Source organism: Melospiza melodia, chromosome 15 (genome assembly GCF_035770615.1).
Source record: "Melospiza melodia melodia isolate bMelMel2 chromosome 15, bMelMel2.pri, whole genome shotgun sequence".
In the NCBI taxonomy this organism is placed as follows: domain Eukaryota; kingdom Metazoa; phylum Chordata; class Aves; order Passeriformes; family Passerellidae; genus Melospiza; species Melospiza melodia.
The window spans coordinates 5,820,571-5,846,828 of NC_086208.1; the positions used below are offsets into that span (position 1 = coordinate 5,820,571).

A 26,258-nucleotide genomic window follows, 5' to 3' on the forward strand; every position below is an offset into this window, starting at 1 on the left:
CAGCGCTCGGGCCCGGGCGGCTCCCGCGCCGCCAGCAAGGTTCCGCACACAGTGGTTCCGCCCGCGGAGCTCGGCCCCGCCCCGTTCCCCGAGCGGCGGCATCCCCGCCTCCCGAACCAAAGAACCCCCGCCTCCTCGCCCAGCCCTCGGCTAAAAGCGCCTCCTTCTCCCAGAACCCCCAGCAGGGTATAGCCGTCATGCCCGATGGGTGCTGCTTCCCGCCCTGGGAAGGGCGCGGTGTCGCTGTAGACTGGGATGTGCATCCGCACTGGCAAACCTGCTCTAAATATAGTGGAGCAACAGTCATCTTACTTCGCAGTTTTGAATCTCTGACCTAGATACAAGGGCTATTTTGGAACTGCACATCGCCAGCTGATTCTGTGGGCAAAACACCTGATCTCACCAGGTGTCTACAAGTTCAGGGTAACAAGACACTCACATCCTTCTTCACCATCTACACAGCCCTGCCCAATGCTTTTCAACTCCCCTCTTACATCATGTGCTTTCCTTAAAGTTTATTTTATAAAGTCATGCCCTACACCCTTAGACCCTTGTGTTTTCAGCCACCCACACAGCCCTTCTACAGCTTGATCCAAAACTGTGGCTAACCTTTTAACTTCTGTACTGCTCCTGTCTCTGCTGCTTTCATGTTTCCTTCCTACCAACAAATTAAGTCTTTTCAGTGCAGATAAAAGAATGCCCTGCAATTCCACCTCTGTGTCCCCTCACTGTCACTTTGCACACTCCAAAAAACATGGTGTGGAGCAGGGCCCAGCCAGCAGAGCTGTGACTGTGACTTGCACCTGAAATTCTCTGAACATCAGAAACACACCTGACACACAACCTGGGCTAGAAATCGAATGTGCCATATATTGGAACTTTCAAATACCCATTTTGACCACTCATTTTGATTTTCACTTTTAACTAATCACACAAAATTAGATTTGAAGCGGCACAAGTTGTTTATCTACTTAGGCTGTATCGCAGCAACTCGCAGAGTGCAATGCCTGACACAGCAAGAGCTCAGCACCAGCAGACAGCCTGCTCACTGTCCTCAGTCTCCTGGCACAATGCTTCATGGCATCCTGGCCTCTATGAGGAATAGTGTGGCCAGCCAGCCAGGGAAGTGATTATTCCCCTGCACTCCACACTGCTAAGGCTACCCTTGAGCTCTGGGCCCAGTTCTGGGACCCTCAGTTCAGGAAGGACATTGAGGTGCTGGAGCAAGTCCAGAGAACAGCAACAGAACTGGAAAAGTAACTGGGGCTCGAGTCGGATGAGGGAGCTGGGGGTCTCAGCCTGGAGAAAAGGAGGCTTGGGGTGACCTTACTGCCCTCCAGGACTCCCTACACCAGGTGTAACAGGTGTAGCCAGGCGTTACACCCTCCTGCTGTAACTTGTCCTAGTGACAGGACAGGAGGACATGGGCTCAAGCTGCACCAGGCGACAGGTTGGACATCAGAAGAAATTTCTTCTCAGAAAGGGTGATTAGATACAGCAATGAGCTGCCTAGAGAGGCGGTGGAGTTAGTGTTCCTGGAGGTGTTAAAGGAAAGTCTGGATGTGGCCCGGCCCTTGCGGAGGGCACGGCCCCTTCGAGGCCCAGGCCCCGGGGAGGGCGCGGCCGCCGCTGCCGCTCCAATGGCGCGCTGCGCTGCCGGGCACGGCCCCTCACGGTGACACGCCGCTGCCGGCTCGCCGCGCTGGCGCCGGGCCCGCACCGAGGGGTGCCGGGGAGGGCGGTGAGATGGCGGCGGTGCTGCGGCGCGGAGCGGCCGGTAACGCGGGGCGGTAACGCGGGGCGGCGGCGAGCAGGGCGGAGGGAAGGGCGGCGGGAGCGCGGGCGGCGGCGGGGCCGGCAAGGGGCGGCCGCGGGCCTCGGTGCCTGCTCCGGCCTGGCCGAGCTCCCCGTGAGAGCCTCGCAGGCCGAACGAAACTGCCGCTTCTGTAAATCAAAACAAGTTCTCCCGATCCAACTGACGGGCACACTAACAGTAAGCTCTCATTACGGTAAACTTACAGAGCAAACGCCAAACTTAAGCTGCAAGGAGAAGCTTGTCTTTTTTGAGGTGTGGTTTGGAGGTCAAATTCAAAATAATTTCCTGTTTATGGTAATAACCTGTACTGCTCATTCTGGTAAGGTAGGTTAAAGTCACAATACCTAAACCACACCATTTTACTTGGTAGCCACAGACCAGGAGAAAAGTGAATGAGAGGCTCAATGCTGTCAGTGATTGATCAGTAGGATGCTGGGAATAAAAACACCATTGTATAGTCATACTGCACTTCGAAGGAGGGAACAAGAGCCACAGCACAGAGACTCAGTTTCCTTGAACTGTGGAGCCCATCTGACTCCCAAAAGCCCTGTCCGACACAGAGCAGAGCAGCACTGTGAGCCCAGTTGGCTTCCAGAGTTCACAAGATACTCACACCACCTTGAGATTGCTGGAATTTAAGAATGACCACACTATGCCCTTTCTCCATTTGGTCCAGAGAGTGAACACACAGCCCCTGCGTGCCAGATTCCCTATGGTAACAGCATCCTCTCCATGCTTTGGGAGTTCATCTCCCCTTGAAAAGAGTGACAATAAAGCAGTGCTCAGTGACAAGGTTCTAACTGCAACCCACTGTTGTAAAACTTTCCCATGGAGAACATGACTGAGTTCAGTTGAATTTGGCTGATGTTTGATTCCTTATTTTCCTTGATTAAGTCAATGAACACTGCTCCACATCAGAAGCAACAAACAAGCCTATGAATAAACATTTGAAGGGTGAGGATCTCAGTTTGTGGGGTACTTCAGACGTGATACTTCATAATCTGCTTGGTTAAAGAACATAACCCTTGGTTACAACTGTATATTTAAACTCTGATATGTATACTACAAGTAGATCAATGATCAACAGAATGACCCCCAAATAAATAAATTTTAAAATAGTCTTCAAATGAAGCTGAAGAAGGTTATATACTGTAGAACTAGTTTTGTGATGTATATATGTGATATATAAATACACGTGTTTCTTTCCTAGAAACATGGAAGTGATAGGATTTCAATCACTGAGATCCTGAAAAGCTTTATTTTTCACCGCAAGGCATTTTTTGATTATTGGGTTTGAAGAAGATGAGAATTTTAAGTAATCTATATAGTTACTAATCTAGATAATGCAAGAAAAACACAAATGGTTTTTGTTTAATCTCAGTCAATTCAATAATGGATTTAAAATTTGTACTCTGTATGCATCTGACTAGAGCTAGGATAAATTCACAAGAATTTATAGAATAAATGCTGATATGAGTGAGCATATAAGTATCTTTGACTTTACAAGAATCCTAGGAATATACTTCACTTTTTCAGTCTTCCCAGGAAACAGCACAAGAAATCAAATATTTCTGGGGCAGAACCCATAAGAAAGAGCATTTTCTACTATTTTGCTAGTGTTTCACAAATAGCTGAGTATAAAGAGGCTGTGTCTTTGTCAATTTACTTGAAATAGAAAAAATACAAATTAAATTACAATAACTGTGTGGTTATATGCCCTGTGTGAAGTGCAGCAAGAATTACAGATTCTTGGGAATAGAATGGGAAAATCCTTACCTTTCCATTAGTAAAGACTGCTTGGAAAAAAAATCTGCATTAGTAGTATTTCTATTGAACTGCAGTCTGTTAATATTTGGAAAAAAAAAATAAAACAGTAAATGGCTCTGGAAAACATAATAAATTATATAGAAAGGAGTTCTTCTCTTTCAAAGGATTTTTCTTATTTAGAGAATACTGCCTTCCTCCAAGTGGAAAAATCTCTCTTGCTTCAGCAAGAATTGAATCATGCCTTAAGAAATTACAGTAAAATGGAGCTGCTTCAGTAGAAGCTTAGGTGGGCAGGAAAGACTGCATAGCAGATATTGTGGGGGTTGTTACTGTTTGTAACACATTTATTTACTCTGGTTAACTGTCAAACCTTGCACTAGTTAATTAGCCATGCCTTTAATCATGCCACCTTGCTCCTGCCTGTTTGTACCTCGTGCATTTTAGGCATTGCACAGTACTGCTCCCTCCTGGAATTACTTGGTTCACCCTGATTCAGCTGCATTAACATGGCAAGTGTTTCTACAAAACAGTTTCTGCACAGACATTTGAAAAACAAACATTTCTTTTCCCTGTGGAAATTTCTAAGGGATTTTCTAACATGTAAAAGTTGAAAAGCAGTTGCTGTCCTGTACCAGTGTGATATCCTAAAGGTACCAAGTGAAAGAATTGTCCAGAACTTCTGGCTGTGATGAAGGAGATGACAGGATGGAATGTGTGAAAGCCTGGCAAGAAATACTGCAGGGCAGTTACTTGCAGCACTGTACAAGTTTCTGGAATTACTTAATGTAGGACCTTGATTTAGTATCATCAAAAGATTGTGAATAGACTTACTTTTGTGACACTGAGTCCTTGCTAATAGGCACATTGCATGTTGTAAATTTAAGTGTCAATACATGCAAACATTTCTTCCTCCAACACAGCACCATGCTCAGAAAGACTTAGGTTTAAGGATTCATCAGTTTTTGAAGAAAAATTAACTGGTAGAATGTGGAATTCCTGTGGAATGGTAGTTCTCAGTTCCATACTGAGAAACAAAGCTGATTTAATTAATTACAGCTCTTACTGACCTTACAGAGTACCAAGAGCCCAGCCAGGCTATCCATCCTCAGTGTGCTGCAAAGCTTCCACAATCTCAGTGCTTCATTGGCAGAATCTCTCAGCAAAGTAGCACATTTGTGACTTTAAAGCAAAGAATGCCTCAAAGACTCCCAAAGGCCTAAGATGCCTCTAGCTTGGCCTTAAGGCATTGGGAACTCTGACTTGGCCTAAAGCAAACTGGCATGGAAGTAAAATGTAGTTTTAATGAATATGTCCTTTAATCTAGTTCTAATTTTGATTCTAGAAACAACTGATGCTATCGCAATTTCTCCCCACCCCAACCCCTCTAGATTCTAATACTGACAGATTAATTTTAAGGTAATTAATAGTAAATACCCTCATTTTTGTATCTTTCTTTTTTGTGATCCTTTTGTTTGTTTGCTGTAATTTTGAGATGTATAGGCATATCCATATTTCTTTCTCCGTTTCATAAGGAGCTCTGAAAATATCAAAAGTCACTTTTAAACACATTATACAGTTGGCCTTTACAATTGGTCCTGTCTTCCTCTTTTCAACAGGCATATGTAAGAATTTACACCAAGTTTGAGTCTGCTTTGAGTTTTTATTTATTATTCTCTCAATACTTCTGAATATTTACTTAGTCTGAAGAGAGAGTGGCTGTTTCCTTGCTCCCAGTCTGCTCTGAGCATTGCACAAGGGTGTGCCAATGCCTTGGCAGCTCTGCAGGCCTTCACAGGGGAAAGAGCAGGCACTGAGACTTTCTCAAAAGCATCGTGTCAGTGCTCTTCACTTTTTTTTCAGGGCTTCTTAGCAGATTGCAGACTTGTGCTCCCACAGTACAAACTCTATCATCATCAAAGTCCTTCTCACAAAACATCCCAAGCTGTTTGTGGAAACTGGGCCGACTCAATCACGTGGCAATTGCAGTGCCTGATTTGGAGAAAGCTCAGTCCCTGTATAAAGATGTGTTAGGAGCCCAGGTGAGTGAGACTGTTGCTCTTCCTGAACATGGTGTCTACACTGTTTTTGTGGAGCTGGGAAATACCAAGCTGGAACTTCTACATCCTTTAGGAGAGAAAAGTCCCATTGCAAGCTTCCTGCAAAAAAACAAGACTGGAGGAATGCATCATATCTGCATTGAGGTATTTTAACATCATATTTCTTGTAATAAGATAGATACATTCAAGTATGCATGTTTTAATAGGTTTGAACTAACATATAAGGCTGTCATATTTCTTCTCTCTTATACAAAGGAAAGTTTAGGGAGATGTTTTGATAGTCAACGTGTTTCAAAAAAGGTAAATATTTTAAGAGGAAATTAACTTATTCCTGAGCAGCTACAATTTAGTAGCTGCAGTGAAAACCGTGCTGGACACAGCAGAGTAAGAGAGCAATCCAAGCCTGGAACTCAGACATGGGTGCACCCAAAGGCTTTGCTCTGTTTACTGTCACTCATCCTCGGGGAAGCAGGAATTCACTCCAGCTGAGCCCAGGCCCTGCTCCTCCTCAGGCCACCTCTGCAGCACAGGAGCAGCAGCTGCTCTGGCTTTTGTGCTCAGGGGAAGAACCTGGAGGGGACCATGGCCATGGCACACGTGGCCTTTCTAGTGGAGATAATTTGACAGTCATTCCTTTTTGTTTTGCAGACTGGTAGCTCTGTGTAGGAAGAACTGTAGTGAGTTTGGGATATTCACAAACAAAACTGGTGCAAATGGGTAGGAATTAGGTGATGTCTGTTCCTCTGAATTAAAGCTAAGAATTTCCTTCGTCCCTACCATAACATTGGCAGAAGAGTTTATTCACCAAATTATATCCAGACATTTCAGCCTTGAAAAACAGCAGTGATATTATTTTAATTCTGGGTCCTTATTGACTATTGAATTTTCTAAACTGAGTGCTAATATTATTATTTCAAAACATGAATGCATTTAAGTTTAGGAGAATCAGAATTTCATTAGATGACATGACACCAGAACTTCAGATCACAGCATATAGTGCAGGCATATTTTTGTTAATTACATATTTCTGTAGGAAACTGTACTGAAATATGGTATTAATGGCTGTTATTATAGTAAAGTTCAGTACAAATACCACATCTGATATATTTTTGATTATTCCAAGCTTTTTTCCTTAGGAAAATTAATGAACCTTAACCTACTCAGAAGGAGAATACATAAATCTAAAAGGGACTTTTACCTTCTGCCTGCTGCCCTCCCCTTTTCATCATTTAATGAGTTAGTGCTCTGTCATCCCTTATAAAGGGAGGTATTTTTCTTTACTTATTGAGAGTAGAAAGTAATGCAGAATTTAGATTATTTATGGATGCCTTATAAAGTAACAACAAAAAGAAAAACAACGGTCTTTGTGCATCAGCTATTTCAGTTTATTAATTTCTTAAATATTGCACAGTCCATTTTAAATGGTATTTTATAAAATCCTCAAACAACAAATGCAAACTCCTGCAGTATTTTTATTACTAGATGTTTTTAAATGGTTTATAACTTATTTGCAGAATTACATTAGAACTTCGAAATAACATTTCAGTAAGGAATTGTTATTGCTCCTGAATATAAAGTCTGCATAATACAGTGCAAAATGTTAATTTGTGTGAACTGTATCTTTTTTAAAAGGTTGATGACATAAAAGCAGCTATGACAGAACTGAAGAAAAAAAAGATTCGAATATTGAGTGAAGAGCCAAAAATAGGTGCACATGGCAAACCTGTGATTTTTCTTCACCCTAAAGATTGCCATGGAGTCCTTGTGGAACTTGAGCAAGCTTGAGCTACAATATTCATAAATAAAGCAATAGAAGAGTTGTGAAGCTCCTGAGCTGGTGCTGGGAATATTGATGTGGTATTCAGTCTTTACAAGTTATTGAAGTGCCCATGGATGAAGTGCAGCTTTTGAGTACTGAAACAGTGCTACACATTTAGGGTCTGTCTTTGCTCTTGTTGCTGATTTAATTTTCAGAATTAATGTTTGGCATTTCTTGGATTCTCTGTGATTCTGAACACAAATACACGAGCTGAGTTACAAATGTACCACAGTAATTTATCTTTTGTTGCCTGTTTGCAGCAAGATTTAACCTCTGTAGCCACAGAAACTGTACAGTTTCTAGGTCAAGCTGCATTATTTTGCTCTACATTTCAGAGCAGAGACCCACTTCCCAGTGACAACAACATAGCTTAGACATTTTCTTTAGAAATAAAGGAAAACAAATATTGTGCTTTCCTCTTTTCACCATTCAACATCTGTGCTTCACACTGATTGATTGGTTCATGCAATAAAAAACCCATATATTACTGTATGGATGTCTGCAATCAGTAAATAAGTTTTTCTTGGCATAACAATTACTGCCAAGGAAGTTACCATGCATAAATCATCATTTAATTGTTTTATGAACTTTATGGATATGCAGGCAATGCAACAAGAGAACCTGAAAACTATTTACCTGACATATACTTCATACTGTAATGCAGTTGTGCCATTTTAGTTTTTTCATTTTTAGGGCTGTTTACATTTTTTTCCCCCCAAGCTTTCTCAGAGAAGGACATCTTGAAGAGACACGAACAAGCAGCAATAAACCTTTTTGCTTACTTTACAAATAAGGTTTTCCTGTGCAGAACCAATTACAAAATCAGTGGCAAACACACACCACGTAAGTCTTGCTTCTGTACAGTTGTTAGCATTAAAGACCACACCAGTATGCTGATGTCACAGGCTGCAGGCAGTTTTGTTAACTTATTTATGAACAGACTTCACCTTATTGCTGTATATTACCCAAGCAGTCTTTTCCTGATGCTTTCTTTTATAGGTTTGTTTTGACATTTCAGCTGTAGAAATAGAAGACTTACTATTTCTTTAGTCTTCTCAAGCCTTAAAAAGTCATACTTTCCTAGCTTAACTACAATCTGAATTTTAAATTTTCCTACATCTCTGCATATGCAGTAAGAACCTTCAGCTTAATATGAAGATGATTTTAGTGTGCAATTTTTACTTAATGGAATTATTTGCAACATATGTCATGCTTGCAGCAACAAAATACAAATATAATGTTGACCTGAAATTTAAACATGTTTTTAAAGACATTGCCACTTCCTCATGAATTTTACTTCTCAAAAAAATCTCTACAAAGCAATGATATTTTTAACAAGATAGTTTTGTACTTAAAATAAATACTCCTTCTGTCATATTTTAAGAAAAACACAGCATTCCACATGGTTCCTACATTTCATCAAATCCCTGTTTAGAGGGCAGTTTGTGATCTAAATTCTAAACTGCTTAAATTTAGAAAACCTAACACTTACGATGGAAATGCGGAAAGATTTAATATTCCTAAAATATGATTCAGCCATTCTAGGAGAGATTCTATGAGCAAAGCTGCTTTTGTCTTTTCTTTCTGTCAAAGACAAGGAGGTACCTTTTTTTGCAGAGCCAGCATAAGAATGCCAATACTAGAAGCCTCACTGGTTAAGATAATTGAACAGAACCCTTTAAACCAAATACCCTTAGTTTGGTGCAACAGAAACAGTCCTCCCGTGGTTCATTCTCCATTTCTTTGTCCTATCTGAAGGAAATGGACTTCTGTGTAGGATATCTATCAACAGAGTAAGTAGCTTGAGGTAGTGTCACAGTTGAGACAGCCACAATACACAGAGCATCCCCATACAATTTCAGCAGGCTTCAAGCACTCACCCGTACACAGTAACACCTCACCTCATCAGAAGGCTTCAGGCCTCTGCCCATACAGAGCAACACCCCACCACTGCAGAAGGCTGCAAACATCTGCTCCTCTTGTTCTTCAGCCCAGCCTTTTATCCCCTCCTGTTGATGCACTGCACCTGTGTGCCCTCTGTTCCCTTGGTCAGTGCCCCTGGGCACTCCCTGGCTCATTGCTCTCAGTGCTGCTCCCCTGCTGCTCACAGCTGAACCCATTGGGGATGAGCTGCAGCCCCACTCCCAATGACCACAAACTGTGCACCTATAAGGCAGTGCTAGAGAACAGACATTTTTAAGTAAACACTTGCTCCACCTGATGATTGTGCTCCATATCTTATTGCCAGAAAGAGGCTTGTATTACTTGTTAGCTAGTTGTATTACTTGTTAGCTAGTAACCAGCAATTTTCCTGACTGACTGACATGGGGTGGCCCAGCTCTAAGTCAGCTGATGTATTTTGTTCCTGTATCTAAATTGTGCTCCTATCTCACAGTTCATACCTTTTTACTGACTACTCCTAAGGTGGAAGTCAAGAAAATGTCAGCACACACACAGCCCCAGCCCTGCAAAAGAGAGTTTAGGTGTGCAAATTAGTCAGTACACAAAAGTGGATCATATTCTTAAAAGCTCTTAAAATTGGATGGGATCAGACCTCCTTACTTGTCTGGGCGTGTGCTACAGGACAGGAGGATTTCCCTTTCTGGAGCTACAGACTTAGAGAATATCCAAGGGAGCTGAAGACAGCTACAACTGAGAGAAGCTTCCTGTCCATAAACTTAACTCCCTTAGACTTCAGTGGGAGCAGAATCAGCCCCTATCAACTGTGTAGTCCCTCACCTTAAGGCAGGCAGTCTTCACAAGTGGTTGTTCTGACTTACCAAGAGGTTGGTACAAGGTTTACATACATGGGCCTTTCTCTTTGTCACTGCCATGATTATAAGAGGGGAGTAACACCCAGGAAAACAGTGGAAATTCAGGGATGGAAACTGGGGAATGAGAGAACTGTGATTTGCTGCTTTCAGTGGAGGGACATTTAACAATACCCCCCTGAACAACAATGATTCACGTAACTGGAGCCTGATTATCTTGGAAGGGAATTAGGCTCTTCTTTTTTGTTTTTTGTCTGGTGGATTTTTTAAAACAGCAAAACCTTCTTCTCTGATAATGTCAAGCTTCTCAGAAGATGGAGTGTTAGTATTTTGCCAGTAAATTTTCTCACACTTGTGCCATTTGTCAAGTGCGAATTCCCTGTTCCAATCTCTCCATGTGCCTTTTTCCTCCTCTGAGCTGAAGCATGTTCCCATTTTATGCTGCCTAAGGCAGACAAGACACATTTTTCTGGACTCCATCAACATTACTCAGGCAGCTAAAGAGCTCATAATTAAATGATGCAAAGTATCTTTTTTTACTTCCTCTCTGCAGCCCTCAAGTCACTCCTAGGTGGGAGGAGGTGAACAGGCTGCAGAATGAATCCCATTCCTTATGATGAGACAAAACTAGAAGCAAACTTAAAAAGCTGAGAAAATAACTAACAGCATGCTTTTTAAAAGAAAGCTAACCTTACAGCTTTGCAATTCTGCAAAAAGTCCCTTCCTGTCGTGCTGCTTCTGCTATTAACGCACCTGAACTTCGTTCTGAATTCTGTTGGTTTCATTATTACCATGTCAAGCTGAATTCTCATAGAAAGGCCATGAACATGGAGATGTTTACATTATCTGGTTGAGGTACTTACCCTAGGAGTGTCTGGACTATGATATCCCTGGCACTTCATTTGAGTCTGTCCTTAGAAGGAATTCTTCCTGTAGTGCTGTGACATGAGTTAGTTGCACATAGGAACCCTTAACTAAGAGAAGAACTCAGAATTAATTGTTTCAATATCAGTTCTTTTACCAAAGCAGTTGCCATGTTGGCCAAATTGAGGCTGTCAAACAGAATAAGATCACCAAGTTCAACTAGTTAATTACTATGAAAATGGAAACTAACAGCAATGTATAAATTAATCAACCTAGGACTGACATTTCACAATGGAAGAGCTCAACTACTTAGGAATGCAAAATCTGTCCCCTTGGACAAGCATTTTCAAAGCACTTTGAACAAATTATGAAATAAATATTTATCTTATTGTGAAGGAAGGATGTTTATGTCTTGTATAATCTTTAAATATCTATAAAATTATGTCAACTGTCAATTTTAATGTTCATTTACACTATCTTGTATATTGTCAAAAAGCATTGCTAACTGCAAAATTCATAGCACAGATTCACAAGTGAGGGAGTTCTCTGATACATTTTAACGTAATGATACATTTTGAAGTATTTAATGACTTCTAGGTCTAACCTAAACTGGCCTTTCAACTCTTACTGCTAACGCAAAAAATAGTAAATACGTACTAAAATCTTCTATGAAGTACATCTTGAATGAAAATTTTTACTTATTTTTAACATTGCATTTTTTTCAGTAATAAAGACAGGTTCAAAATACGATTTTAAGATCTGAACTAATTTGTAACTGCAGGTACCCTGAAAGCATATGTGGTGATGCACAATTTGCATTAAATAGGGGGAATATCCAGCTCTGCACCCATGGCTGGCTTTTATGGAAATGATTATTTCCAGAAATTGAAGAGTAAGAGAGATATATTCATGGACTGGTATCATGCACCCTATTTTTACCTTCCATTTTGCTATGTAATTTTCCATAATAACCATCTGTCTGAGTCACTGTCTCCAAAATGACGTGGAGGGAGAATGTTTGTTAGAAACTTAAATTGAAAAAAGTTAAAAATTATATCCCACTCCCTTTGGGACCTCTGAAGTCTTTGAGAGGTCAGTTGTGGTACAATACTTGCAGCTGCAGTAACTTCATTAAAAAAACACCTGCCCTTTTGGGCTGGAAATACTACTTTTGGTATTTTGATAAAGTGAGACTTTATTATGTATATGAGGCTGTTTCATCAAGTTAACAATTTTGAGAATTAATAATACTAATTAAAAGATCATTTGCCAAATGTTTAAACAACCTGTCTACAGATTATATCTGCAGATACACTGCAGTTCTGTGTAAAACATACATGCATTACAGTTTGGGTAATGTTTTGAGTTTTTAGTATCTTCAAATGGAAACCAAAATCTGTCAAGTAATTGGGATGTTGAAAGGGACAGATGGGAAAAGTCACCATAGAAAACCATGCCAGAAAATAGCCTCTCAGCAGCAAATGGAGAGTCTTAAAAAAAAATCTTAACGACTAAACTAAAAACTAAAACCCTCCCTCTACAAAATGGTGTTTCCATGAAGGACCTGTGATTGTACATGGGATGTGCCTTGATGCTAACACCAGGGCAAAATGAACACACACCATGCTGAGCACATAGCTATTACAGTAAACACTGATATCTGGCTGATTAGCTACTGTCTCAAATTTGCAGAATTATTAGCAAAGCCGGTCAGAATTTCTCTAAGATATGCATTTCTTTATTTACAAAATAGTCACTATCATCTAGCTGCCCTTAAAAGATCTAGATCTAATAAAAGGCCTGAGGAACCAACTGTGTTTATCATCCACCATAAGAAATGTTCTTGGAGAAACTCTCTTCAGTGAGCTTTTAAATAATACACATTGAATCCTACTTTATTAAACTTTAGGGGTGGATCTATGTATTATTTGCACAAGGGCACAAAAATCATTTGTTCTCATAAATCTCGTCGTATGATGGAACGAGACTGAGTCCACTGCTGTCCCCTGCTATAATGTTCAAACTTTTGCTGTTTGGGTTTTTGTTGCACTGGAGCACCTCAAGCAGCAGGGAAAGGTGAGGTGATCACCTAGCAGGATGACATGGCATACAGGAATGTTATTCGCAGAGAGATGCTGTGGAGACTCCCAGAAAACACCCTCAGCTCCAGCCCAGCGGCAGAGCGGCTGCCTGGGGACACGGAGCGGCCTCGGGCAGTGCCGCCGCGGGATGGGGCAGCCAGGGAACCTCGCTGTGGCAGGGCAGCTGGCAGGGGAGCGGGGCCGGGCCCGCGGCCTGCCCCCCTCAGGGCCCTCAGTGTCCGGACACAAGCGCTGAGCCAGAGCTGCTGGGAGGCACGGGCACCTGGGGAGGTGGCACGGAACGCGTCCAGCTGGCCTCGGAGTGTCTGCAGAGAGGGACACGCCCCACCCTCTCTGGGCAGCTCTTCCAGCGCCGAGCCACCCTCAGTGTGAAGAAGTTCTCCCTCACGCTGAGGTGAAACTTGTGCTCAGTTTATGGCCATTGCCCCTCGTCCTGTGGCTGGACGCCACTGAGGAGTGCGGCACTCGCGGAGCTGGCCCGGCGCCCGGCCCCGGTCTGGCGGTGGATGGCGGACAGGTCAGTGCGTCCCGCCGAGGCCCCGGGGCTGCGGGGCCCGGGGCCGCCCCCCGCTCGCTGCCGCCGGGGCCGTGAGGCGGCGCGGGCGCTATGCGCCATGCAGGTTCCCGGGCGCTGGCGCAGGCAGGTTCCCGGGCGGGCCCGCCGCGGTGTGCGGCGCTCGGCAGCCACACAAAAGAGCGGCTGCGGCTGCGGCTGCCCCGCTGCTCGGGACCGGCCCCGCCGCTGCACCGCGGTAAGGACCGGGGGAGCGGGGCGGGGGGCTGACCGACCGACTGACCGACCGACGGACATACCGGCCGCCGGCCGGGGCGTCGCGGGCACCGGCGGCTCCGTCGGGGGTGGGGCGGCAGCATCCCGCGGGTCCCCTCAGGGGAGCGGGGAGCCCCCGGCCCCCGGCAGCACGGCCGATGCTCCCCTCGAATCGGGGCTGGGGGCTGCTCTCCCCGCGAGCGGCCACCCCCGCCTCATCCCATCCTCATCTTCATCCTCATCCTCATCATTCCCATCCCATCCCATCCCCATCCCCTGGCAACGAGCTGCCCGCGAGCGGTCGGGGAGCCGGGGTGAAGGGAGCCCCTGCGGCATGGCGGAGCGGCCGGCGCTGCCGCGATCGGCGGCGCGGGGCTCCGGCACCGGGGGCTGCCGCACTCCCGCTCGTCCCCGCTGTGCCCGGGAGGCGCCGCCACCGCCCCCCGGCAGGCGAGGGAGAACCGGCGGCGATCCCCGGCCGGGCTGCGGCTCCGCTCGGCTCCCCCGGGGCTGGGCTGCGGCTCCCCCGGGACGGGGCGACCCCGAGCCCAGCTCGGCCGCCTGAGCCCCGCCGTGCCGGGACGGCGGCTCCAGTAACGCGGGCACCGGCCGTGCAGCATCCGCATCATGCCAGCGTCTGCTGGGAGGGCGGGAGGCTTAAGTCCGTTTGTCTTAATAAGAGTGAAAAGAAAAGCGAGAGGAGCCCTCCTGTAATGCAATACCGCTCGGAGTTTGTATTTGGTTCTGATTTCATGTCTCCACTCTAGCAAAGGGATCAGAGCCTTTGATCTGCTCTTTGCCCGTTCCCTTCATCATGAGATCTGGAGGGAGAAGGGTGCTCAGTTAAGAATACCTGATTTTTGGTGGGATAAACAGCACGAGATATTATAGCATGATCTGTTTGCCTCTTATTGAACAGTTTTTTGAATGTGTGTGTGTGGTGCCTTGTATTGCCATAACAAAAGGGATGGGGGTGGGGGAAAGGAAGGGAATACTGCATTTAGAGCTGCATCTTGGAAAGTCAAAGACTGCCTTATTTTGCCTCAACTGGGAATCTGTGCTTTCAGATTTATGTACTTTGCATCCTCAGTGTTGTTTTGGTGGTTGTTGCATGGTAGTGAGGAGATACAAGAAAAGAAATTTAGATAAAGACAAGAGATCATACAATGTGTATAGTACAGGGATAATGTGCATTGCAGTGATGTTTAAGAAAAGTCTGAAATTGCTGTGACCAGTTTGAAAAATGCAAGTAGTGTTTTCAGTTACATTACCTGGCCAAGGCCACCCTATAATCTCCCAGGAGGGGCTGGGAAATCTGTTTGCAGAAAAGGTATTTATCTATTATGCCTGCTACCCAAGAATCCCTCATTAATTAATAAGTAGAACTGAAAAAGAGAAACAATTAGTGTCATAGTTTTTTGTGGTTCTGTGTAAGCCACAGTGTTTCAAATATAACATAGTTTTAAAGGGGAGGAATTCTAGTTTAAGTCCTTATTGCCACTTAAGATAAAATACAGTATGTGCAGGTCATGTGTTTGAGAAGCAAAAGATTGACATTTATGTCAAGCATAAGATGCAATTTATCATTCTATCATCCATAGGACAGACAAGATGAAAGAGCCTTTATTTCATATATTGTTCTGCAAGAGCTAAACTGCTGAAGTGAAAGCCACTGTACTTGTGAGTCCGTTTGGAGCTCATAGGATTTCATGCTGCAGAACTGTCCTTATAAACCCCGACTGTCAGAGTTTCTAAATTCTCTGATAGTTTAGCCCCTATCTGCACTTGGAAATATCTGAAGCTATTTTTAAAAATGCAGCAGCAGCTACGTTATTGCTCCCTCTTGATCCTCTGATAGTAAAGGAAAAGTGTTCTTGCAAAGGCCATAAAGGCTCAGCTCTTTTGGTCAAAGTATGACAGTTCTAAGAAGGAATCTTTAAAAGCATGTTTTGTGTAGTTACTTGATTAATGCTGGTTCAGGTTGGGGACTGGACATGAATTTAAACAAGCTAGGTCTTTAAAAAGTGACCTTTGCTTAAGGCTGTGAACACGAGAAACCACTTCAAGAAGCATAATTTTACCATCTCTCCAGCTGTTCTGATAAGAACATTTGCTAAGAAATAATTTGTGAAAATACCATAGTTTAAACATCTTTCAGTTAATATTCCTGTGCTGAGGGTGGATAAATTGGAGAAAGTGACCTGTTCCAAGATACCAGCTCACAGAGAGACATGGAGGATTCAGGTTTGTTTCAGAAAAAATCTTGGTTGTAGCATTTGAACACATCAGGGTTCAGATGCTTCTGCAGACTTTTTAAATCAATTTCCCTGTGTTTAAATAAACAAGGCAATTATTTCATGCTTTAAGCACTGGTAGAGGCAGAGGAGCAGCCCTGCCAAAAAGGCCCAGAGGTGCTGGTGAGCAGCAAACTGGACATGAACCAGCCACAACCCCTGGCCACAAAGATAGCAGGAGCACCCTGGTCTGTGTGAGCACAGTGCAGCCAGGACACCAAGGGAGGTGATTGTTTCCTGCTGCTCAGCACCCAGTAGGTGACATTTACAACCCTGGGTCCAGTTTTGCTCCCCCAGTACAGGAGTTATTAAAGACCTGGGGTTCTGCAGAGGCCACTGAAGTGATTTCAGTGGGGGCTGGAGGCTGAGCTCTGAGCAGAGGGTGGGGAGTGGGGCTTGCTCAGCCTGCAGAAAGGGAGGCTGTGGGGGCCCTAACAGAGCCTTCCAGTCCCTATGAGGAGTTCCTCGTGGAACTGACCCCAGACTCAACCCAGCGGCGTGTGCCAAAGAATGGGGGACAAAAGGCATAAATTGAAACAAAGGTTCAGACTGGATACAAGAGAAATACTTTGCCCCACGAGGACAATCATACATGGAGACAGGTAGCCCAGAGAGGCTGTATGGTCACTGTAAAGACCAGACTGGATAATTCCCTCAGCAAACTGATCAGGGCTCACTGATGACCCTGGTTTGAGCAGAATCTTGGACAAGAGATCTCTGACATTCCTAACAACCTGAAGTGTTATGATCCTGTTTGTGCCTATCTGTACATGATACAAGAAGCAGACATGTTTCCAGAAGTCAGATTTTTAAAGAAAGATTTAGAGTTTCCATTGGAGGACTAATCTGTGCATCCCAACAAAGATGGGATACAGTATCAGTATGATATATCAACATCCATTATGTGTGAAATAGCACATTACATTAATACAAACTAATACCTTACTATAAGCCTCCCAAGGAAGAGATATTTACTTGAAATAAACAAAAGGAATTGCATACTACTTGCAAGCAAGAGCTGCTACTGAGAGGTATCTTTTGGCACCACTGTGAGCAATTAAAGCCTCGCAACATTTGTGCAAGAGATGTAATGGCAGTTGTTACATCTCGAGAAAATAAAGCCCTGATGCAGTCACATGAGCTTCACAAGCTAAGAGGAAGGACTGAAAGCAGAATCAGAATTTGCTGGTTTTTAGGCACTCAAAAAACTTGCAGTCGCTGAGTCAAATGCTCATTATAAGTACTGGCAAATGCTTTTAGTCTGCTGGGAAGAGTATTACATGTATGATTTATTTTTTCCTGAGGACCCATGAGAGCTGCATGAAAAGCAGCTGAAGACAGCACCATGTGACTGGTGAAGTGTGTAGTGCTTTAGGCTTTTGCTGTCTGCACAAGCTGAACATGCACCACTTAAGCTTTGCCATGACATCCAAAAGAAGAGAACTCCCATTCAAATTCTCAGTTTTGTCTGAACTTAGGTCTTCTCTTGGCTAACAATACTATTTTTTTGGAAGGAAGGCCTTGCACAACTGGTAAAAAACATATGGACTGAACAGTTTGTTTCTGATGCTGGTAGGTAAATACACTGTCACTTGAGTACATGACATTCCTTTCCTTTTTTTGTTGCAGTCCTTACTGTCTTCATTCACATGCTGCAGCAGAGTAAGGTGATTTGCACTTCAAGAGGAGTAAGTTAGAGCTGAGCAAAGACCAGTATGGAAAACTCTGGGATTCATAGGTGCTTCCACCTAAGCTAAGGAGGAAGAACTAGAAGCCCTGTAGGTAGGGATGGCAGGGGAAAGTGTCATTGTCCTCAGATAACGTGAAAGGCTGCTGGAGATGCATCCTCTGGAGTATACTCATGCATGAAGGCATCATTTTCTTTTGAAATAGAAGGAAATGAAGAGGAAAGGAAAGTTGGCAAAAAGGTATACAAAATATGTCAGTTATAAGCAATGTGAGGTTTGCAGTCCAGACAAGGATTTTCAAGTAGTACTTCTGCAATGCAGACATCCACTGATGATCCCAGGCTTGCAGTGGGAGCTGTGTGAGGAGTATCTCAGGGTAGTTGTCTGGTTTGAATTAGTAAGATGAAGTTTCCTTCAGGAAATAGCCCTGCTAGTTACAGACCTAATAATGAAGATTCAGCCACATAGAAAATTATATTGGTTTATTACTTAAAAGGCAGATTGAATATTTCCAGTCTATTAATTGAATGGAGGTTTTGAATTTTGTTTTGTGCATTGATATTAGGAATATTTGTAAGCATACCATCAATTTGCATTATTTTCCAGATTGCTTTTGTTCCCTTTACTGAGAGATTCTCTTCACAGATGCACTTCTCAGCTACAACCTTTGTATAAGTTTCTCTTCCCAAGTCAATTGTACAGTAACTTTAATCATTTCTGAGGAGTGAAATCCTTTTTATTTCTGAAATACTCTCCAAGAGAGACCCTGCAAGTTTTTCTTGAAAATGTATTCTGCCTTTGTGTTAAGGGTTCACGGGATCTGACCTTTGAAGATTTAGTGTAAGATTTATTTTATTTATTAATTTAATGAAGATTAGGTGTAAGACAGAAATATTTAGAAGTCTTTCACCTGAGTACAGAGATTAGATTCAGCTACAATCTCATAACGTGGTCATGGCAGGCACATTTACTTCTTTCTATCTTCAATGTACAAAACCAGCAAGAAGCAGCTCACAACCCAAATAACAGCTCTGTAACACTGACCATGAGTGTTCTGGTGAGGGTGCAGACCTGGATTTGACCACTGGAGTCCAAAATGCCAAGGGATGTTATGTAACATGGGAATGTGTGGTGACAAGCACCAGTTCCATAGAGACAGCACCAATCCAAGCAGTATTGTAAAAACCTCCCAGAAGGGGTCGCTGTGTTTGGCATTCACTGTTCAGGTTCAGTGAAGTACCTGATCTTTATGTGAAGAATAAAAGAGAAAATAATATTTCACTATGCCATCCACATCTTTACTGCCTTTGTCCACTACCCAGAAACAAAGGTGCTTGGGTGGACTCCTGGTCACCCAGTGTGTCCTTCAGGATCAGAAGTGATAGTTAACTTTGCCTTTTCCTGCTCCAGCAGCTTGGTAAAATATTGATTTACTGGATTAACTGACGAGAATGAGGGTGGCACAGCCTAGAATCTGTTCTAGAATGACAAAGGATTTCATTTTTTCCCCAGTCACTAAGAGTGAAATGGTAGCAATAAATTGATGTTACTCTCAAGAATCACTGATACGAGCTGCCACAAAAATTATTTCAGTGCAGCTTTTTTGTTTAGTAAAACCTTAAAATAGGTCTCAAAACTCATACTCTGAAAGCTGAGAGATGCCTTTTCAACACATCTGGGGGAGTGTATGGAGATGGAATTGCCTGTTCCTCATGCAGAAGCAAGACTGCTTCAGAGCTGCTATGCTCCTCAAATCCATGCCAAATTGCTCTCCTGGGAATGAAATCTTGTATTAAACACTGTTACTAAACATATCCTTTTTTTCCTCTTTTTTGTTCTTCTTCTAATCTGCAGCTTTTGTGTCTGGTAAGGATGGCCATTCTCACTGGTACCAGGCTGCACAGGGTTGCTGTCCTGTCTTGAGTTTCAAAGATCACTACAGGCACTAATAATCATCAGGGCAATTACAAAGAACATAAATTTATTTCTGCTCTCATAAAATGATCCAGTATAGGAAAGAAGCAGGCTTGCATAGTTCCAAATTCTTACTATGCAGCATAGCACGTTGTTGCCATGCTACCAGATTGCTTGCCTTGATATTTAAATTTGCCCTTAGATTTGTATTTAAAAAGAATGAACTGTTAACAGTGCATTAAAATATAAAATAACCTGACAAGACATAAGCCTCATCACCAATTTGTTCATGGTTTTTTGGCCTCTACAGATTTTAATTTTCTTTTCTAAAATAAACCCCAGCATCACAACAAATCTAAGATATGCACGAAGCAATGAAATATGGAAAGATTCTGTTTGGGAGTGCAATAAAGGTTTATATCAAAGGAGGAATATTCACCGTAGTTTCACCATACTTAAAAAATATGCATTTTTCCTGCCTTACTGAGTGCCTCTTGCCATCTTTTGTCCTCTCCAATTTAATACAACAGAGGGAAATCAGAGTATGATGATACTTTCTTGTTATTGATGTATTGTGGAGGAGAAAGGAATATTATTTCTATATATATGTGTGTGTAGATATATATAAAATGTCCTTTAGGCACAAAATCTTGTGTTAGTGGAAGACAACTCTTGATTACAGATAAGGCAGCTTTAAAAAGAAACTTATCCCTGTGATATTCTTAGCCAGTCAATCAGTGTGGCTTTAATTATGTAGAAGTATTTGACATGTTATGGCCCAGGAGATAAGAGCTGTTGCATATTAGATGAATGAAAGGGAAGGAATTCTGTTGGTGACTAGAAATTCCATGCTCAGTGCTGCATTAGAGGCATAAAATGAGCACTGGAAGGGAACACTCCCTAGTAAACAGTGATTTGCATTGTATTGCAGATTCCAGCATTATGAAGGTGGTTGGGGGCAGAATTTTTCATGGCTTTATGATGGAAGAGTTGCCATGAAAATACCTGTGTAGTATCAGGAATGTGCCTTTAACTCAGTTGTTTTCGTAGGAATTTTTTAGTTTGCTTGCCTTTTGGTTTGGTTGACTGGCTTTTGTGTTTGCTTTTTTAATTTTTTTGTTAATAATTAAGGGGTTTTCTCTATCTTTTCAGTGGTAGGTGGAAGTCTCAGTTTTCACCAAGTAAAAGGTATCTGTTGTGATACTGGTTGTTTTCAATACTTGGAAAGAGACCACCTTAAGGCTTTTCCATATCTATTCCCCACCTATAGGCAGTGATAATAAATTATCTGTACAGCATGTGTTTAATTTAGTATTTGTCCTCCATTTATTATTCAATTAATATACATTATAACTGACCCACCAACTGACAGATAATGATTTTGGGGGAAAATGGAAGGGAATTATATATTACACCACTACTATACCTTTGCAACTGTGTTATTTTCCTTCCTGTGCATGTATCTATAATTACTTTTTAAGGTTTTTTTTTTTCACAATTCAGTAGAATACCTGTCTTATTCTTGAGCCAACATTGATTTAACTTAGATATGTTGACATTTTTTAGTGTTGGGACTCTTACAGTATTTCATGGTTTAGTTTAGGCTCCAGCTTCTGGTGTGTGAGAACCACAGCTTTGAGCTTATTCTCAGACAGGCTCCAGGAATGAAGAAACTATGAGTTTGTATTTTAAACATTTGTGCACAATATGATACCTTTAATTCTGGACTTCTTGTGATTTGCAGTGCTACAGCAGTTGTGGTAGAAATAAGTTCCTTACTATTAACTAGCATCTGTTTGAATGTACTAAGTGAAACACTGGATGTAATCAATAACATGCAGACCAAACCTTTAGTAAAACCTGAATTATATCTCTAAGTACTAGAGAATATAACTTAAGAGTACCTAACTGGAAAATCTTAATTTGGTTCTTCTGTTTAGTTGCATTTTACTGTTAACCTTCTTGCTGGGTTAAACTACAAAGATAAAAATAATTAACTTTGTAGATTAACATATTAAATATTTTGCCTGTGTAAATATGAATAGCATGTGGATAAAAAGTTCTCTGCTCTGGAGACTATAACAGCATGGCTTTGCAGTTATTACATTATTTTCATGGTTGTTTTTTTACTAGTACTGTGTCACTGAGGGTGGGAGTGAGGGTGTGTTTGATTTTTAAGCAAACTCCCCAAGGTCGGCTTTATTCATTTTTCAGCTGTAGACTTATAGATTTTTAAGCTCTTTGTGGCAGGTATTTCTGCAGAATACTTAAGCTGATGAAATTTTGATTAATGGGCTTTTCCACAACACACATAATTTAGGATTTATTTGCCCTCAGTTGAAAGTTGTGACTATAGCAAATACAAGAGGGGAAGAATTCAATGGAAAGGAATATATAATATGGCTGTTTAGAGTTTGCATCTGGTAAAGGAGCTGATACCAGGAGGTGCAGAAGTTGATTATACCCTCACAATGCTAGGCTACATAGGATGGTACAAAATTGGATCCTGCAGGGAAGCCTTCCAGGACCCTGTCAGTCCATTGGGAGAGCCCAGGAGAGGTGCACACAGTGTTAGGTTGTTGTTATTTTACAGTGGGGACAGTTTCTATTATTAAGGGTCTGTAACATATCTTTAAGTGGCTGGAAGTTGACCTTTGATTTGACCTGGGTGCAGCTCAAGCATCTTTGAAGACTTCAGTTCTGCTTTGAGCTGCAGCCTTGCCTGCAGTGCTCCTGTCCCTGGGAGTGTCCCCAGCCCCAGCAGGACTGTGGCTGCAGCACAGGAACTTCTGGTGACCACCAGAGACTGCCATGGCCTAGCTGTTCTGTTAATTCAGTTGGTGTTGATAATAATTAAGCTTAGAAAGGTGAAACAGAGTTTACCTACTGATAGAAAAATAGAAGTTGTTCAAATTGCTAGAGGAATTAGTCTGTGTTTGACTTTTCCAATGAGCACAACAGTTTCATAATTAGTAGCCTCTAAGGATCCTATTCTGCCAGCCATAATACTTTGTGCCATATATCTATATATTTATTCAACTGTAGACATTACTTACTTTAAACCAGATACCAAAATTTATATACCTATTGCCTTGAGCATCAGTTGAAGACAAACCAGTTTATTTATGAATAAATAATGAAATTACTGAGCATATCAGCAATATTCATACTGCCATTTACATTCTTGCCTCAGTAACTACTTACTGCATGTTTAGTGATGAGAGATGCAGAGTTCTGAATTGGAAAATTCATAGATAACTACAAAATGGACTGACCCACAATGTAGCAATGTGATGCCTCAGTGATTTTTCAACCATTTCATCTCTAAGGAAAGATGCTAATTCTTGAAAGTGTTAGCCAAGTGTGTAGGTACATTTACTGAGAACCTAGGAAATGCATGCTTATTTAAATACATTTTGCAAAACTTTATCTTACAACAAATGAAATCAAATGCTGGGGAAATTCTTTTTTTCACACTAGCTTTTTTATACATCTATTTCTAAAGATATCAGAATATTAGTGAATGTTATTTCATTAATATTCCCCTAGTCCTTTGCTAGTCAATGTATCAGGTATGGAGCATGAGGCTCCATGCTGCTTCCATACTGCTGCCCAGCTGTAACCTTGGGGTACAGCAACCTTGCAGTGCAGGATTAGTGCCTTTTCTCCAACAGATCTGCTCCATAGAGGTTTTTTTCTGTGTAATGCCAGTATTTTACAGGCTGCAGTTAGGCCAGCTGCAGCCAAAACCTAATCTCTTGTTTAGTCCAACTGTAAATCTAATTAACCTTGCTGACACCACATATTATTCAATCACAGAGTACACTTCCTCCAAGAGAATGGCTGAAGCTCTATTAATACTTTTTAGAATATTGTCTAACAGTGGGTTCTCAATGTTCTCCCTGCTCTGTGCTGCACTGTTGCTGTCAGTCACTGATAGGGAAAGTCTATGTACCTGTGTGTGAAGAAAACAAAAAAAATCAGCCCCAAATGTAGGTTTAACACTTCACATAGTGAGGATTTTGACAGACCTCTGGAAGTCTCAATGTTCCCATCCCTGGCAGAGCACAGGATGGCAGAGAAGACAAAGCAGAGATAGCCAGCTATCATCTCCTGTGCTCTCGTGAAGCTAATGAGCATGGAGGAGTGACATGCACAGAGTCCAAGATTATTCAAGAGACTAAAAAATACAAATAGCACAGTATGAGCTGCCAAAGGCTCATGCAAATCTGTTCTACCATTTCTGCTGGAATATTTCTGTTTACTCTTATTTTCATAATGACATTATTTCAGCTTTATCACACACCTGTAGAGAGCAGGATCTACTGTCTCATTTAGAACAGTTTCTCTACCCTATAATGACTTGGCAAAAGTGAGATGAACATGCAGTTATCATCATGAAGGTCCAAAGGAAAATGAATGCTTCCTAAGACCTTCAGCCAGCTGATGTGCAAGGGGAGCTATGCTCAGAAGTGATTAATTTATGGGATATCATCTCATAGCATCAGGCTTGAATCCTACAGATTCTGTTACCTTGTTACAGAAATCACCTAAAATCAAGATGCTTTTTTCCAAAGATGGTCAGAAACTTTAAGAAATATTCAGTCCCTTGATTTTGTTGCCAGAACCACTCAAAATAAGGAATAAACTTCAGTAGTAAACAAAAGGACTGCTTTGTTCCCCTGCTTTGTCTGAAGAAGCTCAGCTCTTCAGTTTTCAACAACTTCTCCAACCAGAGAAGATCCACATTCCTCTTTTCTCCTTTACAAGCCATTAGGATCTAGTGGGAAAAGAGCTGTGCATCACAGCCTAGACAGCTAATGATGCCTCACTTCCTAGCTGTAAATGGAGCAATTTAAACAACACAGTTAATCCTACAGTTCTAGCACAGAAAAGGCTGATAAATCAAGAATTTCTCTTGAACTTTGCCTGCAGATTTCATGAAAAGGATTTTTCCACCTTTACTGAGAAACTTTTTCAAACTAGAGAGTAGTTGAGATAGCCAAAGTCACATTTTTTCAAAGAATCCTTTTAACTATGGGCTAATTGCCTTTTTTATTTCATCCAAGATGAGTGTTATTTGTATTATATGTAGCATCAGAAAAGAAAAGAAACTTTGAAATCTTCTGTTTAGGCAATGAAGATATCGAGGGGAAAAAGAAGGGAAAAAATTAGCTCAGTTCTCCAAAATAAAAGAGCACTGTCTTTGGTAATGCAATTTCACAGATAGAAATCTGCATAGACTAGTCTGTTTATCTGCTCAAAGCTCTTTACATAACTGGCACTTTGTCATCTTCTGTCTATAAATTATAGGCAGTCATTGCTGGAGTGTTGAGTAACCAAGCAGAGAATTTGCAGCTTTGCATATAAATGGAGCTACAGTCCTGGATCTATGTGAGCATAAATTTGGACATGAAGGCATTCTTGCCCTTCAACTTGACACCAGAAACCCCTCACCCTTAATGGCATTCATCTGTGGATGCTGGTATAAATATGGAGCAGATAACCTCTTTGGTTCCTTTAAAATGGAATGATGGAAATTGATTTGGGAGAAAGATGTGAGTGCATAAATCACATCAAACCAAATACAGGTTGTTATGTGAAATAGGAGAATTAGGTAACAAATTTTATGTCAAGTATTTCTCACTAAATTGGTGAAGTGAAGGCTTTCTTCAGATGTTACTCTTTGCATTGATAATACAATAGGAGAGACTGTTTACACCTCAGAAAACTCAGTCTGGATCAACCTAATTTACATATTTCCTAATGTGACACTACAGTAACATCTGGAAATAGATCCTTAGATAGAACAGGAAATAGGCTTTATCTAAATATTCACCTTGCTAATTAACTCTTCCTGACAGAGTTAGAAGATCCTAGTCTTTCAGTATGCACAGCATGTTACAGCTGGCAGGTTTAAACCTCTGTGTAAGTGCTTGGTACTTTTTCAGAAAGCAAAATATTTGTCTATACAACCTAAAAACCAACTTCAAAGGAGCTACAACATCCTAAATGTAAAACTCCACCTACCCCAAGTGAGGATAAACAATGATATCATTACTTAAATTATACTGGTTACTGTGGATGATCCAACCACGGCTGATTGCTTCTATTTAATGGCTTTAAATAATGTGCTGAAATTTGCATTGCAAATTGTAGGATGGTAGGCTATTTTTTTTCAACCAAATCAGGTCAATTCCACCCAGGTCCTCTACATCCAACAATCCAATAGTGAAAAGCATTTTGGCTACCCTGTTTTTCATCTTTTGTTTGCTTAAATTGTTTTCTGTTGACCATAAAGGACAGATATTTTTTTAAGTTCACTGTTGGGTTTCACAGATGTAGATTTAAGGAGATTATTTATGCTTTAGGATTTAACATCTACCAACATGCTGTT

General features: G+C 41.8%; 2 protein-coding genes across 3 annotated transcripts in view; both read left to right on the top strand.

Moving 5' to 3' along the window:
- Positions 1-1,698: 1,698 nt before the first annotated feature.
- MCEE (methylmalonyl-CoA epimerase) lies at positions 1,699-7,951 on the top strand. Its single transcript, XM_063169541.1, has 3 exons — positions 1,699-1,777; positions 5,444-5,784; positions 7,273-7,951. Exons 1-3 carry the CDS (start codon positions 1,747-1,749, stop codon positions 7,423-7,425), a joined length of 525 nt encoding a protein of 174 aa, XP_063025611.1. The 5' UTR covers positions 1,699-1,746; the 3' UTR covers positions 7,426-7,951.
- Positions 7,952-13,846: 5,895 nt separating this feature from the next.
- APBA2 (amyloid beta precursor protein binding family A member 2) overlaps positions 13,847-26,258 on the top strand; it is an 81,728-nt gene continuing 69,316 nt past the window's right edge. For both annotated transcript variants that reach the window (XM_063169542.1, XM_063169543.1), the window contains exon 1: positions 13,847-13,948. The gene's annotated coding sequence lies outside the window, so the exon portion shown is untranslated. The remainder of the gene's footprint in view (positions 13,949-26,258) is intronic.